The 16966-nt window shown below is 53.5% G+C and overlaps 1 protein-coding gene across 13 annotated transcripts in view; it reads left to right on the top strand.

Moving 5' to 3' along the window:
* SLC15A4 (solute carrier family 15 member 4) overlaps positions 1–16966 on the top strand; it is a 186708-nt gene that overhangs the window by 16019 nt on the left and 153723 nt on the right. For 11 of the 13 annotated variants that reach the window (XM_082353252.1, XM_082353241.1, XM_082353253.1 and 8 more), the window contains exons 6-7: positions 4948–5103; positions 6183–6341. In XM_082353252.1, coding sequence (XP_082209378.1) covers positions 4948–5103; positions 6183–6341 — 315 coding nt within the window. Of the gene's footprint in view, positions 1–4947; positions 5104–6182; positions 6342–10571; positions 11614–12656; positions 13634–16966 lie in introns of those variants that run through there. The other 2 variants (XM_082353245.1, XM_082353250.1) reach the window with 2 other exon arrangements.

Here is a 16966-nt window from a genome sequence, read left to right as displayed (position 1 = left end):
TAGTTGCAACGAGTGGGGGCTACTCTTCATTGCGGTGCGCGGGCTTCTCATTGCGGTGGCTTCTCTTGTTGCGGAGCACGGGCTCTAGGCACACGGGCTTCAGTAGTTGTGGCACTTGGGCTCAGTAGTTGTGGCTTGTGGGCTCTAGGTGCGGCTCGTGTAGTTGTGGCTCGCAGCCTCTAGAGCGCAGGCTCAGTAGTTGTGGCACGTGGACTCAGTAGTTGTGGCTCGCGGGCTCTACAGCGCAGGCTCAGTAGTTGTGGCTCACGGGCTCTAGAGCGCAGGCCCCGTAGTTGTGGCGCACAGGCTTAGTTGCTCCGCGGCATGTGGGATCTTCCCGGACCAGGGCTGAAACCTGTGTCCCCTGCATTGGCAGGTGGATTCTTAACCACTGTGCCACCAGGGAAGTCCAAACTCCCTATTTCTGAAGGCAGGGAGTATTTTAACAGGATGAGAATTATCTGTCTGCTCCCAGGAAGTTCCACGTCTTTGCCTAGAAAATCATATGAGTTACATCCTCTCTGAAAGGAAATAAAACTTTTCTACCTTTTTCTCAGTTTTGTACAGATCTTGTTTTTTCTTGAATCACTTAAGCTTTTTATTTTTTTTAAGGTCTCTAGTAAATCATTTATTGAGTTTTAGAAAAATTGTTAGAGTGGAGATAAAAATAGTGTTTTAAATAAATCTGTTGTGTTTCCTTCCTCGTGTCTAGTTTCCCTTTTTTATGTGCTCTTTTTTTGTTAGGCTTGCCAAGACTGTATTTTATAATTTTTCCTTAGACGTCTGTCTTGAATTTGATTGTTTTTATGTTTTCTAAGTGAAGAATTTAAGATACTAATTTCTATTACCTTTGGTTTGTTTTGTGGGTTTTTTTTTTCCTCATTTCTTGAGTTAAATTCTTCACGTCTATTTGTTTTTTCTTGCTTAACGGTAAAAACCACATAATGGCATGAATTGGCCTGTTACTGTTGCTTTACCAAGGTCTCTTGCGCTTTGATTTGTTGTAATGTGTTTTTTCTTCCTACGAATATTGAAACTATGGTTTTTATTTTCTTTTTGGTCCAAGAGTAATTTTAGAGAAGTTTTTTCATTTCATAATATTGATGCTTTTGTTTATCCATTTGTTAATGAAAAAGCTTTAATTGAGGAGTTGGGAAAGATCCTGGCTTTATAATGCTGTACCGTGGACTTCAAGGCTTCCGTTTTGGCCAGTGTTGCTTTCTAAAAACGTTCGTGGGGTGCTGCATAGGATGGCTCGCAGGTTGTCCTACCGTCCACTGAGTGGGTTGGATCCTTGTAGCAGGAGCCCTGAAGTCCAGTGCCGCCAAGGGCCTGGGATCACGGTGACGGCCCGTGTGCCGGGATGCTGTGGTCTGGGCGGGGTCTGGTGAACGCGGCAGTGCAGGCCCGTTGGAACGGAGCCCCGCCAGGGCACGGGTGTTAAGTGTCCCTGAAGTTCGGGACCTGGGTCTGCCCTTGGGTCTCCGATGCCGCCAGTTGCCCGGCAGAGCCTCACCTTTCCACCTGCTCGCTCTGGTGAGGACCGGCAGGGCTCGTGTGTCTCGGAGCCTCGCTGCACTCCTAGCAGATGACGGCGTTTCGCTCACCAAGGTCTGTGGCTTGCGTCGTCCCTGGGGAGGGCACGCGCCGTCCTCGGGCAGTAGCGCTGTGGTGGGGGGCGCACCCGGGGACCCTCAGGCCCGGCGGAAGCCCAGCTCACACCCCGACGGTCGCTGAGACCAGCGCCCCTGTCTCTGCCCGGCTGCCGGCTCCGGCTTGCTTCTCCCGGGCTCGCGGCGAGCGTGGACGAGGTGGCGCCCGGGTGCAGGGCCGTGCGCCTGACCTTCGGCGTGTTCTCCTGATGCCCGCGCGCTGCGGTTGGCACGCCTCCCTTCTCGGTGGCTCTGCTCGGCCGCTCCCTCACGCAGACCTCTGCCGCTTTACGCTTCAGTTCCTGCCTCGCCCGCAGCGTTGGGTTTTCTTTTGTTTTGACCTGATGTGAGTCCGGGTCTTTAACTGAAGAATTTGGCCCGTAGATGGCTCTGCCGGCTCTCCCAGCATCTGCCCTTATGTCGGCCGTGCCCGTGCTCCTGGTCCCGTCCCGTGCTCCTGGTCCCGTCCCGTGCTCCTGGTCCTGTCCCGTGCTCCTGGTCCCGTCCCGTGCTCCTGGTCCCGTCCCGTGCTCCTGGTCCCGTCCCGTGCTCCTGGCCCCGTCCCGTGCTCCTGGCCCCGTCCCGTGCTCCTGGTCCCGTCCCGTGCTCCTGGTCCCGTCCGTCAGGAGCTCTGCCGGCCTCTCTCCCGGCTGCGCAGCCCGTTGTCTGGAGGGATCGCGCTCTCCCTCGGCCTCTGTTCTCTGCGCTGCCTGGCCGGCCGGCCCACCAGAGAGGAGCTTCAGTGATTTCTCACGTCCTTGCCTCTTGGGCCTCGACCCTCGTTATTTGTGTCCCCCTTACCAGCGCCCCTTCGTTTCCGTTACCCGTTCACCCCCAGTCCTCACGGAGTCATGCTTTCCTAACTAGTAAGAGCGCAGAGCAGATCCCGTCCGACAGTTTACTTCCGTTCTCTGCCAGGCCTTGCAGAAGTGCTAGATCCGTGTATCGTCCCCACCAGTACTGCCCCAACACGTGCACACACACGCACACACACACAAACACACGCACACACACGCACAGAGACACACACACAGACACACGTGCACACAGACACAGGCACACACATGCAGAGACACGCACACATACATACAGACACACGTGCACGCACAGACACACGCACAGAGATGCACCCACACAGAGACACACAGACACGCACGCACACAGACACACACGCACTGTCTTAAGCCTCTCTTGCCTTTCCTGTGGAGGACAAGAGTCTTCTCCAGCTTCAGTATCCATTCCCCTAAAACAGGCTGAGTGGGTGCTTCCCTCTCTGCTCTTGGATTGGACGGAGCCCTTCCAGCCAGAGGGTCAGTGGCCAACACGGTGCAGTGATCTTCCGGTCTCAGGGCAGCGGCCCCGGGCTGGCTGGAGCTCGGCCCACGCCGAGGAAGCCCACAGTGCTTTATCCTGTGCGTTGAAGGCGCTCCAGCCGGGCTGGCACCACAGCCCCCTTGGTGCTGCCCGCTGCCCTGCCAGGGAGCAGAGCTGTCCCTGTGGACGGGGCCCCTGATGCCACCACCAGCGTCCTGAGAACCGCCGGGCCGAGCCGCACGCGCCCCTTTCCAGAGCAGCAAGCGCTCTGCACGCCTGGGCCCGCTCTGTGTTTCTCCGTCGCAGGACGGGTGTGAAGGTCGACTCACCTCTGGGAGGTCTCTCTTCCCCTTGGCCCTTTGATGTGTTTTCTCTTTGTTTGGACATTTCATTTGAGATGTGTTGTGGGCTGCAGATTCCAAAGTTTGTCTTTCATCTGGTCAGTCATACCCTGGTCCTTTCTCATGCTCAGGGTTTTTTTTGTTTTTTTTTTATTGATTGATTGATTGATTGCTATGTTGGGTCTTCGTTTCTGTGCGAGGGCTTTCTCTAGTTGCGGCAAGCGGGGGCCACTCTTCATCGCGGTGCGCGGGCCTCTCACTATCGCGGCCTCTCTTGTTGCGGAGCACAGGCTCCAGACGCGCAGGCTCAGTAATTGTGGCTCACGGGCCTAGTTGCTCCGCGGCATGTGGGATCTTCCCGGACCAGGGCTCGAACCCGTGTCCCCTGCATTGGCAGGCAGATTCTCAACCACTGCGCCACCAGGGAAGCCCCCATGCTCAGGTTTTAAAAGGAATATTTTTAATATATTCCGTGGTCCTCTACCCAGACTCCTGTCCTTCCTCATACGGTTTTAAATTCGTATATTTTTACATATACATTAGATATTATGGCCCGTTATTTCATTTGCAATTAGAACCCTTTAAAAACAAAACCTAGCGACATCTTTACCTTAAGAAATTGGTCCTACACGTTGTTGTTTTAAGCGTTATTTTGACCTGCTTATCTTTTGTTTTGTGGAGAGTCGCTGTTTCTGATCTTGCTTATTTTCCCATGTCTTTCTGCCCCGCGAGACAGATGACCGATGATCCAGTGAGGTCTTGGTGCTGCTGAGGGCAGAGGGTGGTTCGAAAAGTCCGGGCTACAGTTGTCCCCCTTATCCCTGGTTTTGCTTTCCGTGGCTTGAGTGACCCCACGGTCAACAGTGGTCTGAAAATACCCACAGTACAATGAGATATTTAGAGAGAGGGGAGATCACCTTCACGTAACTTTCATTCCTGTATATTGTTATAATTGTTCTATTTTATTATTAGTTACTGTTGTTAATCTCTTACTGTGCCTGATTTATAGATTAAACTTTATCAGAGGTATGTGTGTGCAGGAAAAAACATAGTATATGTAGGATGTGGAACTGTCCTGGGTTTCAGGCATAAGGGGGGACGACTCTACTTTGCTGATAAGGTTAAGCCCGTCTACACAAGGAAACTGGCATTAGTAGTAGTAGTGGTAGTTGTAATAGTGATGACGATCAGTGATCAGCTTAAATCCCTTCTCTTGAAGGGAAAAACATCTCCAAATTTATTACCTTCTGATAAGTAAATAGCACGATTAATCTTTTTATTGCAGGACTGTTTAGGTTTCCCCTGCTCCTCCTTTTAAAAGAAATAAAAGGTGTTTAGGTGAGCAATCCAGAGATGTGAGGATTGCGTTAACCATGTGGAACACTGGTTTTATGAGGCACCACAGAGCGTCCCCATGAAGTATGGATTACGTGACCTCTGTTTTTAGTAACCTACCTCGGAAGCTGCAAGTAGGGAGATTCCTGAGGTCGGGGGGTTCTGGGGGAAGCTATGTCGTTGGGCATTATCCTTTCATGTATTTCTCGGAATCATCAACAGACATCTTGTACCAAGCATCTAGTTTTTGAGTTTAATTGCAAATGTTAATGAATAAATGCTCATAACCTACTTATGAATTGTAGGAATTTTGGAAAGCAAACGGCTGGACCTCGTGAAGGAGAAGACCATTAACCAGACCATTGGAAATGTCGTTTACTATGCTGCGGATTTGCCAATCTGGTGGCAGGTCCCTCAGTACGTGCTGATTGGCGTCAGTGAAATATTTGCGAGCATCGCAGGTGAGGTTTCCTTCTTGTCGGGGCGTCCGCGTCCAATCCTGTCGCAGCACGATGAAGCCCGTGCTGTTTCCTTCTTTGTTGGGCTGCGTCGAGATAGAAACAGCACAGTGTTTGGTGGGTGCTGGCGGGCACTTGTGGTGCAGAATGTGAATTGGTGAGGAAAGAGCAGTGCTACGGCTGAGGCTCTCCTTTCTTGGTGTAAAAGGATCCCCGAGACACCAACGTGCAGTTCACCTACCGTAGAGGGTCCGCAGGAGAGAGGCTAGAAGAAGGAAGACCCCCCGTAGGAGCTGCCTGGCACCTGCTAGTAACTGAGCCCTGCAGGCCTGCCGCCCCGGCCGGGCCTCGGGGGTCCCTCGCTGCCTGGCGCTCAGTGTCTCCGTTCAGATTTATAAGGAAGCAAACCTAGTTTGTAAAACCTGTTCTCACAGGCCTCTCTTCCCTATTGGTGAGATCACGTGGTGACATGTGGACAAGTAAATCCTGTGCAGGCCTGTTCCCAGCTGCTGCGAGCGAGGGAAGGAGAAAATGAGTGACGCCCAGAGCGGTGGGGCTGGGAGGGCGGCGGTTCTCACCTCTCCTGCCTCCTGCAGAGCTCACGCAGGCTGGCTGATGAACTTGTGGAGGGAATAAGTTGCACGGGGTGGCCCTTCCTTTAGAGCACGGTGCAAGTCTCCATGTCTACTTATTACAGCGGTGATACGGTTTATAGATGCACCTGCTGAAACTGTTCTCAAATTCCTTGCCTTTCAGATAGAATTCCTGAGTAGATTTCCCCATTTTAGTGTAAGTACTTTGTGTGCAAACTCCCGTTAGTTAAGAATGTAGGCAAATTTTGCTTCTTCAGACTCTTTCCATGAGGAATGAGAAATTCCAAGAGCTGACAAGTCAAATGCTGCCTTCAGGGGTGAGGGTGGGAGGTGACTGGCCACCTCCTGGAGTCTCTAGGGGCTGTGACCGCAGGAGGCGAGCAGCCAGCCCGGTGCGGTCTCAGAGCCGCGCCCCACAGCCCGGGGGTCCGAGGGCAGCGGCGCGGGCACCCCGCTCCTCTCCCCAGATGCCCTCCTTTTCTTCCCCAGGCCTGGAATTCGCGTACTCGGCCGCCCCCAAGTCCATGCAGAGCGCCATCATGGGCTTGTTCTTCTTCTTCTCTGGCGTCGGGTCCTTCGTGGGCTCGGGACTGTTGGCGCTGGTGTCCCTCAAGGCCATCGGGTGGATGAGCAGCCACACGGACTTCGGTGAGGCCCCCCTCACGGCCCCGCTCCCCGTCGTAGGCAGTGACCAGCGCCCCCGGCCTGCCCCCTGCGCCCCGTCAGACCGCCCGCCTCCCCTCGTTTACCCACGTCCCTGGTGGTCTCCTGGGCGCGGGTGGGCCTCTCCTGCCCCAGGTCGGCCTCTCTCGGCGCGTCGGTGATGAGTAGACTGACCCTCCCACCTTCAGGTCCAGCACTAGTTTTATCTTAATATGAGGCCAATAAAATCTGTATCACAAACGTCCCTTCATTTATCGGGTTGGCCAGAAAGTTTGTTCGGTTTTAAGTAAAGCCACGTTTTTCATTTTCATGAAGAACTTTATTGAACAACGTATTCACTAACCTAACGAACTTTTTGGCCAACCCAGTATCTTATTTTCGTATTTTTTTTCTTTTCCTGATGGTACCTTTTAATTTCCTGCTGTTAAAAAAAAAAAGAGAGAGATAAGTTGCCTTGTTAAAAACAAGTATTACTCATTATCAATCATAATGGGATTTTACAGCTAATACCAGTAGGTGGCATCTTGAGCAAAATCACTCCCGAGAGATGAAAGCTTTGCTGTTTCCGTATTTATGATAGCCTTTAAACAGACCCAGGAGATGGAGGTGTGTTTCTTCTTTGTATGTTTTACCAGTAAAAACCACCATGTTGCTTTTCCTTGTATAGGCATGTGGCGTTTGCCGTCCCCTGTAGAAGGAGCGGCAGGTGTGATCCCAGATTTTGTGTCTTCTCTGTGCTCAGTACCCCCTGGGTACTGAGCCACTTGTAGGTTCTAAATCCCCTTCAAAATCGGGTGAAAGCGTAGAGGCTGTTCTCCAGAAATTGCAGAATTCCAAAAGCCCTCCCATGATTCAGTTAAAATTCCCGTCTTGAGGGGGGCGTTTCGGCCCAGAGACCCCTGATGCAACTTCCAGAACCGGAGCCCCTGCCGCCCCCAGGCTCCATTGGTGATGTGTCCAGCTGGTGCGGCTGTGAGAGCCAATGGTGTGCGGGGCAGGCCCTCCTGGCTGTGCTGAGGAGGGGCTGTGCCCATTTCTCCTGCCCCTCAGAGGGTAAGTCCAGTTACACAGGGTTCTGGGAGTTCTCCTGCGCTCTTGCTGTCACGTAATCTGTTTTGTACGTGTGACAGACCTCCTTCAAAGAAAGACTTGTTATAGGGACCACACCTCGGTAGTTCTCAAGATATAGATTCTGTTTTTTTACTCTCACATGTATCTTAAAGGATCGATTGGTTTTTGTCATTCTCATTGCTTTCCAGTGATTTAATCCATCCCCCCCCCGCCAGCCATTACTAATTTAATAACTGGTAGTTTACCTGTCACTCGTCCTTTACTTCTGACAGGTAATTTTAAAACTTTTCATTGTGAGGTTTATGTCCAGTATTGATGCACGTGGCACACGTGGCCAGATGCTGGACCTGGATTCTGTTTGTTGTGCTGTTTTCACGAGAGAGAAGCGCCCTGTCGTGTGTCCTGGGTCAGCTGCCCTGTACACGAGTGCACGGTGGCCTCTGCTTGTTTTCCCTCAGTCCCTTCTGCCCGGAGCCCCGTGTCCAGTGACGTGAGAGGATGTGGCAGGTCGGCTCCCGCTCGTTAGGGGCAGGTGGCTGTCATGGGCGGTGGTTTGGAGAGAGACTGGGACAGGTGACACCTCCTCCCCCCGCCCCCCGGTCCTTGTTCCTGTCGGAGGAGCAGCAGGTGTGATCCCAGATTTCACGGCTTCTCTGCGTCCTGGGCTCTCCCCGCTCTGCCCTTCGGCAGGTTGCCTGCATTAGGGCTCAGGCGGCAGTGGGGCTGGCTGAGCATTTCCTGACTGACACGGGGATAACTTCCTGCCAGGTTCCAGGGCCGCGTCTGAAGGAAGCGCCCCCAGGTTCTCACCTCGTTGTTTTCCGCTCTCCCTGTCCTCCCCAGGCCTGCTTGTCCTCGTTAGTAGTATTACTCAGATGGGGGTCACATCCGTACTGTGCAGGGCACTGGGCTCAAGTGCACGGCTTGGTGTGCATTTCATCCAGATCAGAATGCAGGACGCGGAAGGTTCCTTCCGTCCTTTCTGAGTTAAGCCCTCGGCCCCCAACAGGATGAACTCTGTTCTGACGTCGGCCCTGCTGAGTCCTGTGGCCTCTCTCGTCCTCTGCCGTGACCGTGGCCTTTCACTCAGCACTGAGTTCTCAGGGTCATCCCAGTGATTGGTTCTTTGTTATTTCTGCGGAGTATCCGTCGTACGAATAAGTCAGAATTCATTTATCTGTTCTGCGTGTGGGTGTTCGTGGGGTCTCCAGTTTGAGGCTGTCACAAATAAAGCAGCTGGGAATGTTCTTGTGCATATGTTTGGGGGACACATGAAGCTTGTTTATTGGGGCCCAGGAGTCTGTCTGATCAAATATGAAACACCCAAAATTTACCGTCTTTATATGCAGTTACCTTCTGTCTGTGAAGAGGCCCAAGAAAGTACAGGGTGATCACTTCTAGGTGGTGGACCCAGTTCTGAATACCCTTCCTAACACCAGACTGCGACCGGCCCTGGCAGGGAAAACACCGTGTGCAGTTTGCTCGGCCTGCCAGCTTTGAGCTTTGCAAGTTGTAAATGACTCTTTAGTTTGGGAAGATGGACGTTTCAGAGCTGGCGCTTAGAACGGCGTGATTGGTGTTGTGACGACAGCCTTGCTGCGGTGCCACCAACCAGCACTGCAGCGCTGGCGTCTGCAGACCAGGGTCCGGGGTGGACCGGGGTCTCTGTGACCAGGGCGGAGCCCGCTCGCAGCGAGGACCTAACCGCTGTCTCGGCTCTGTGACCCCTGCTGAATAAACAGCACGGTCAGGTAGAAACTCTCGTGTTACTGGATCTCCCCCCAAAGCAGTAAACTTACGAAATCGTTGTCTTCTACAGCCTGAAGGAGTGAGAATTCTTTAAAAACATGCGAGTGCTTATTATACAAACATGTGTATTATATCTGTTCATTAGTTCTGTTAAATACAAGCAGTGTTAAACATCTGATTTTAATGAGTATACGTTCAGGCAGAAAAAGGAAGCTCCAGAATAACCCAGCTTGACAGAGACCTTCAGAGGAGAGGAAGTCTGGCGTCTTAAATAAGCCAGTGGGAGATGCTTTTGAAGCCGGTCAGAGAGCACAGCCGCTTTCTTCCTAAGACGCCAGCATCCTCTAGAGGCGCTGCTGACGAAACGCCCCTCCCTGCTCCTCTGTTCGGCAGTGTGTGTCCGACCAGCGGCGTCAGCGGTCCACCGTTCCAGGGCTGTGGCGACGGCCGTCTGTTGGGAGCCGGGGTGGCACGCTGTGTGCGGCTCTGGTGTCCTTACACACAGCCCAGCGTCTCCATGCCGCGCGGCCGCTTCTCAGGGGACAGACGGCAGGTTTACAGCCCTGGTGGCCCCGGACCTACGTGTGGACTGGGGCTCCTAACGGGGCCCGTGAGGGGGAGGCGGCCGCGTGGCCCGGGTGCCGTTTCCACATTTGACAGGCGGGAACCTGGGCCCCGAGACCCAGACGCTGGGGTCTGAGCCTCCCTGGTGGAGCGCCGCGGTCCGCGCCCCTAGCCTCCGCCACCTCGGCACTGGTCGGGCACCGAGCAGAGCCTCGCACGTAGCGCGCCTCGCGTGGTGCTCGGGGCAGAGTCGGCCGTTAGGTGTGTCAGCTCTTAGGGTGAAAGCGGGCGCCTGTGTCTCAGCCTGCAGCCTGAAGTTTTTAAGGAGAAATGTGAAAAGCAAGCTGTGCGTCCCCCTGGCGCGTGGAGTGTGCGTCCAGCCATCTGTCCCAGCCTGTGACGGTGCTTTGTTTGAGGTCGGGTGATGACACGGGAGTCCAGCACTCACACCTGACGTGACGTCCAGGCTGCGTCCTGGCCCGATGCGCGCGCGGTCCTGGCACGTGTGCAGACTGCAGACCCAGGCGAGGAGGGCCGTCCGCTGCAGGATCTGGCGTGGAGACCGTGGGGGGCTCCTCCTCACGTGGGGAGCAGGAGGCCCCAGCCCGGAGCCCGTGTTGAGACGCAGCTGACTTCTCAGTGGCTTTGGAAACAAAGCACTTGTGTATTTTGAATTAGGGGTAGGATTCTTTTCTCTCTTTTTTTTCTTTTTTAATGACCACAGTTAAAAGTCACCCTGACCTTCGTAGGAACCAAGTTAAATACATAAAATCTTTTAAACTCTCTCTCTAAGTGCAGCTTCCGTGCTGCTTTTTCTTTTCTTTTCTCTAGGCAACATCAACGGCTGCTATTTGAACTATTACTTTTTTCTTCTGGCTGCTATTCAAGGAGCTACCCTCCTGCTCTTCCTTATTGTTTCCGTGAAATACGACCTGCAGCGGTCTAGAGCAAACGGCACGCCCGCCAGCAGGAGGACCTGATGCTCCTGCACCCCCGTCAGGTCTGTTGGACGGACAGATGGATGGACAGATCCGTGGGAAGGTGCTCTGGGGGCTCGGAGAGCACACAGCTGACTTCCCTAAAACTTGCATGGTGCTGGGGTTGGTTCCTTCTTTTCCCCCCGGCGGCCTAGGTAAGTGCCTTCCTGTGGTTGAGCCCTGCTAAAGGCCCCTGGTCACCCTGCAGCTGGTTTGCTCTCTGACAGACACCTGCTGCCGCGGCGCAAAGTCTCGGGAGACAACGCCCGTGCTGGTTGGCTTCCCGGTGTGTCAAATAGACCTCGTCCTCTCCTTCCCACAGGACACGCTCTCGCTTTCTTCTCCTCTGATGAATAAACATCTGTTTGTGTTGAGGAAGGGGAGGGTTTGTTAAGAAATAGAAGTGTGGTCAGGTGCTGCCGAGGGTTTATAGGAGAGTCCCGTTGATGGTTTGTCTCCTGAGCCACAGGTCTTGCCCATGCGGGTCCTCGGCACAGGCGGCCGGTGGCTGTGTTCCGTCTGCCGCTTCACGTAACGCCGAGCGCTTAAACCATCGCCATTGCTTTCTTATTGCTCTCTCCTTAGGAGCATGATGTTTCATTAAAAACTATTTAAGACCGTGTGTTCCGTCTCGACCTGCAGAGCAGCCTAACGCATGTTTTAAACCTTGCCTGGTCAGTCCTTGTGTACAGTTTCATTCTGGTACCGTCGAGACTAAAGACCCACCACGGTGGGTGGAAGGAAACCCCTCTTCTGAACAGCACTGGTGTGATTGGAGACGGTGGGGAGTGTTCACTGTGAACCGGAGCTGTCCGCAGTCACCGACTCTGGTTGTGTTGTACGCGACATGGGGGTTCTCATTTTGTCTAATAAACTGTTGTCTGTTTGTTGCTGTATTTTTGGTATAATTTTATTATAAAAAGCACCTCGAATATGAGACCCACTGGCTCCTTCTCTGCGTGGTCTGTCCACAGTCATCGTGTATTTGCGTTTACGTGTGGACGTCATGAGCGTTCCTGGACTGTCACGGGGTAAAGGGTCCTGGGTCAGGAACTGACAAAAAGTCACAATAAAATACCTGTTCCTGACGCAGCCCTTTGATTTCTCTAGGAGAGTGATTCTTGAGCCTGCTCTGTATTAAAATATAATTTTATGTTTGGGGAAAACAGAAAAACAAACGCAAACACCCTGCTCGTTTTGGTTTATCTTGTTGTTATTGTTTTTAATACAAAGTACAGAAAAACCCAAGGAGGTCGTGACTGGTGGGGTTCAGACAGATTGAGGACCGATGACTCAGTGTAACACCAGTTCTCAGAGAGGCTGAAGGTGTGAGTTTGGGTTAAAAAAATAAATAAGAAGGGTTGGAAAGCACTGCTCTAGGAAATACATTATCCCCCAGAGGTACAGTTTCTGTCTTCAGGATCTATTGCATTCTGAAGACCATTAACCTGTGCCGTCAGAAAACACACTTTCTCTGTAGGGAATTAGGCACGAAAGGGAAAAGGGAGGTGTGGTGAGCCAGCCCTTCCCTGGGCTCCGCGTGGCCGGGGCGCGTGAAGGCGGCAGGTGGGGCGCAGCGTGGGCCGCCGCCCTACACCCCGGGGAGGGGGCTGGGAATCAGCCCAGGGAGAGAGCCAGGTAGGTACACGCTCTGCTGTCGAGGGGAGCCTGTCCAGAAAGCCAGCCAGGCACAGAACTGACAGCCCCTAACTTTCCACCTGAATTTAGAGAGTGTACGATTGTGGTCACCACATGGCTCTGAACAGCAGCTGAAGAAGCAAATACACAAAACCAGTATGCTGCTGTAGGGATTTTATTAGAAAAGTACAGGCCCTGGAGACTTGGACGTGTGTCTTTTGCCGGTTTTTATTGGCCTCAGAAGGCACGTGTCCATGTCATCCACTGGAAGACACTCATCCCTGCTCTCTCTTCCCTGAAGGTGGACGGACCTGAGCGCCTCGTCTCCGCACGGTATCGCGGGTGGCTTTAAAGAGAAGGTTTGGCTTAAGGCTGAGCTCCTACAGGACGGAGCTTACGAGCCTCCCGGTTTTGGACAGAGACCTCACAGGCTGCCGTTGGGGACATTCCGGTCCGTCTGCCGTCCTTATGTCCCGCTTCACTGGCGGGGGTCCCACCTCCAAGGGGCCGCTGGAGCCCCTCACCCCCTTCATAGCCGGATGCTGAGATGGCCCCTTCTCGCTAGGTGGGGAAAGCACAACACTGCAAAGCTTCAAAACGGCAAGTCCTTTCAAAATTACACTGGGCCTCTTTTCAAAACGCTGATCACTTCTAAATTCTAGGTGATAAAAAATGGACGGTCTTCAATATTTTCAAACTGTTCCACTTGGTGCCAAACAGTCCCACCGCTTGAAAATCAAAGCGCATTAGAGAAGAGCAGAGTACTGTGACAATCCGAAATCGCCACACGGCACACGGTGACTTGCTGTTACGAAAACCAACCACGTCGTTCACAGGCATTTTCAAGTAGAATGAGGTCATCTGAGCAGGTGTTTTTAAATGTTCTTTGCAACACCTTGCTCTTTTGGAGATCAGGCCTTTTAGAGGAAATAACATTTTAAAGTGCTTTATGGAACTAGGACGTATTAAATAAGTGAACAGTACAAAATGCAAGGGAAAAACCAAAGCACAGCAAGGCTGCGTAACCGTGAAAAATCAGCATTTACTAACTTCCACGTGGACTAAAAGGCACGTGCCTCACAAAGGAAGCCGAGCTAGTGCCGGGGAGTTGCACCTGCAGGCTTACCTGTGTTGGTGTCTCCTCCAGACCAGAGCCTCAGGGGAGAGGGGGCTGGCGGGTGAGCGGACCCAGACGGAAGTGACTTCACCGGCGCCTGGCTGCCTGGTGGTGAAGACCCGACAGGTGCCAGGCTGATTTTCCAGTGGCTCTGGGTCCCAGCGAGTGCCAGGCTGATTTCCCAGGGGCCCTGGGTCCCAGCGAGTGCCAGGCTGATTTCCAAGTGGCCCTGGGTCCCAGCAAGTGCCAGGCGGATTTTCCAGTGGCCCTGGGTCCCAGTGAGTGCCAGGCTGATTTTCCAGTGGCTCTGGGTCCCAGCGAGCGCCAGGCTGATTTTCCAGTGGCCCTGGGTCCCAGCGAGCGCCAGACTGATTTTCCAGTGGCCCTGGGTCCCAGCGAGCGCCAGGCTGATTTTCCAGTGGCCCTGGGTCCCAGCGAGTGCCAGGCTGATTTTCCAGTGGCCCTGGGTCCCAGCGAGTGCCAGGCTGATTTTCCAGTGGCTCTGGGTCCCAGCGAGTGCCAGGCTGATTTTCCAGTGGCTCTGGGTCCCAGCGAGTGCCAGGCTGATTTTCCAGTGGCCCTGGGTCCCAGCGAAACGGGTTGGATAGCAGTGGAGGAGCAGGCGGCCAGCTACGTGGAGCTTTGGAGAAATGTACGATGAAGCCCTTGACCTTGACCTTGGGACTCCAGCGGCAGAGTTGAAGGTGGACGGGCCAGTCAGGACCTCTCGCTTGGACATCATTCTCCGTATCCTTCCTCAACTCTCCCCTGACGCTCGGAGCTGCTGTCATTAGCAGTTGTTCTTAAAAATAGATCAGTATCTTGACCAAAGGAGTTTCTGCTCCACCGACTACAGTATTTGGGCAGGAGATGCCGGTTTGGGTAGAGGATGCTTGAAGCCTGCGTTTGTGAGGGCACAAGAGGAAAGGGATGTGACACGGCCACTCCCATGTTCCGAGGTCGAAGGGGTGAGGGGTGGCGGTGTCTCTCCAGAAGGAAGTGGAGACCGAGTCTCTCTCCTGCTGAGCGATGAGTCAGACATGGGGACCCTGGTGACCACCGTCGAGGGCTGGTGCGCTGGATGGGAGGGTCTGCAGACAACAGAGAGGGGAGGGCTGGGCACCCGTAAAATCCCTCTAACCTTGCCCTAAAGGGAACCAGAAAGTGGGGTGGTAGCCAGAGACCACGCGGGGCAGGGGAGGTCTTGGAGTCTCTTGTGGTTTTGAGAATGGAGAAAAGAGACAGCTTTACGAAATCCCAGCATCTGCATAAAGTGAGAGTTATGGTCGTGGGAAAGTGGTGGAATCCCAACGTGAGATTTTCCCTGCCGGGGCTGGAGGTGGGGGGCTGGGCTTGAGTCCAGAGAGCAAGAAGGGGGGTACGGGGTGCGGAGGTCTTCAAAGGCCCTTCCCCACAGGGGCCCGAGCCTGTCAAGAGGGGCCCCCGGTGTGTGGGGTACCCCATTCCCAGTGTCCTCACACCGCTAGCCAAAGCCTTAGGGAGAAACGCAGGGGACCACAAACTTGGGGGCAAAAAGAGAAAAAAAGGGCACAGAAAAAGCCACGCACCCAACACCACTCTGTGCAGCGTGGGCACATGGGCGCCCAGACTCGAAGCACCCCAGAGGGCGCGAGAGGCCAGACCCTCCTTGTAACAGACCTGCTTCCCAGGAGCCGTCCTGGTAGAGAAACGCCGGCTGCTGTGCTGGGTTGAATGGTGTCCACCCCGACCCTGTGAGTGTGACCTCACTTGGAAATAGGATCTTTGCAGGTGGAATCGGGATGAGATGAGGTCATCAAGCTGGGCCGCGGATCCAGGACGACTGGTGTCCTTACGAGAAGAGGGAAATCTGGACTCACGGGCGCCCAGGGAGACGGCCACGTGACCGCGGACGTAGAGCGGCGTGATGCTTCCGCAGGCCGAGGGCACCGAGGAGGATGCGGAACACCAGGGCTGGAAGAGGCCAAGGGGGGGCCCCCGCTCCCCAGGCCCTTCAGAGGGACGGCCCTGCCCACCCCTTGGCCTCCAGAAGTGGGAAGGGAGACGTTTCTATTAGCAGTTTCCTAGGGCTGCCTTCACCAAGTGCCGTTAGCACTGGGGCTTAAAACAATAGAAATGTGTTCTCCCAGAGTTCTGCAGGCTAGGAATGTAATGCAGGTCTCACTGGGCCAAAGGCAAGGTCTTGGCAGGGCTGCCTTCCTTGCCTTCCTTTCTGGGGGCTGCAGATATGACTCTTTTTTTTTTTTTTTTGGCCGAGCCATGCAGCCTGCGGGATCTTAGTTCCCGGACCAGCGATTGAACCCAGGCCCACAGCAGTGAAAGTGCCAAGTCGTAACCACTGGACCGCAAGGGAATTCCGCAGGGATTACTTTTCTTGCCTTTTGCAGCCTCAGGAGGCTGCCCGCATCCCTTGGCTGGGGTCCCCTCCCTCCCTCTGCAAAGCCAGCAACAGCTTGCTGAGTCACCCCACATCCCTCTGACCTTCTCAGCCTCCTCTTTCCACTTTCAAGGATACTTGTGATGATACTGGGCCCACGCAGATAACCCGGGCTGATCTCAAGTCGGCTAATAAGCAAACACAGTTATCTTTGCCAGGTGAGATCACGTAGCCACAGGTCCCGAGAGCTTGGCTGTGGACATCTTTGGGGGCCATTCTTCTGCCCATCAGTCAATATTCCAGAATGTTGAAGCCACTGCGTGAGGCCTGGCATGTTTTCACAGGAGAAGCTCATCATAAATCAAAATTACCTTCCACACGTATTTGGTAAAAATGCTAAAAATCACACCCTCTTGTCCTGGCAGTGCTAATAGCCAACAAAATGAATTTTTGGGGACAGATCCAGACATGAATGTTTATACTTTGTATTACTGCATAAATTCACTTGATGGGTACAGATGTGGACATGAACAAAAGTAGCATTTGTTGTAGAAAACGGAATTCGGAAGAGTGGGACATTCCCCCATTGGGTCATCCATCCACGCCGCCGAGCAGGGCACGCTGGCCAGAAAATGAGGATGGCCATGGCCATGTCACCTTGTTTCCTTTTCTTTTTTCTTTCTTTTTTTTTGGCCACACCTACGGGATCTTAGTTCCCCGACCAGCAATTGAACCCAGGGCCCCTGCAGTGGAAGTGCAGAGTCCTAGCCACTGGACCGCCAGGGAAGTCCCTCCTTTTCATTTTTGGTCCAGGATTTTAGTTTTTCTACATAACGAACACAAAAGTAGTATGTTCCTGAAGTCAAGAAAATTCCAACAGGCCATTTATATCAATTGAGAGTTCGGGACTTCCCCGGCGGTCCAGTGGTTAGGACTCCACGCTTCCACTGCAGGGGGCCCAGGTTCGACCCCCTGATCGGTGAACTAAGATCCCGCAAGCCTCGCGGTGCAGCCAAAAAAAAAAAAAAACCAGAAGAAAGTTAAACATTTACTCTGCGTATGAAGGCATATTAAGCAGCCCTTTATTACCCACGTTGCTCTGAATCCCATCCCCGCC

This window comes from Balaenoptera borealis, assembly GCF_965194805.1.
Source record: "Balaenoptera borealis genome assembly, chromosome: 14".
Classification (NCBI taxonomy): domain Eukaryota; kingdom Metazoa; phylum Chordata; class Mammalia; order Artiodactyla; family Balaenopteridae; genus Balaenoptera; species Balaenoptera borealis.
The sequence above is the reverse complement of the archived record's forward strand: the minus strand, read 5'-3'. Positions and strand labels throughout refer to the sequence as shown.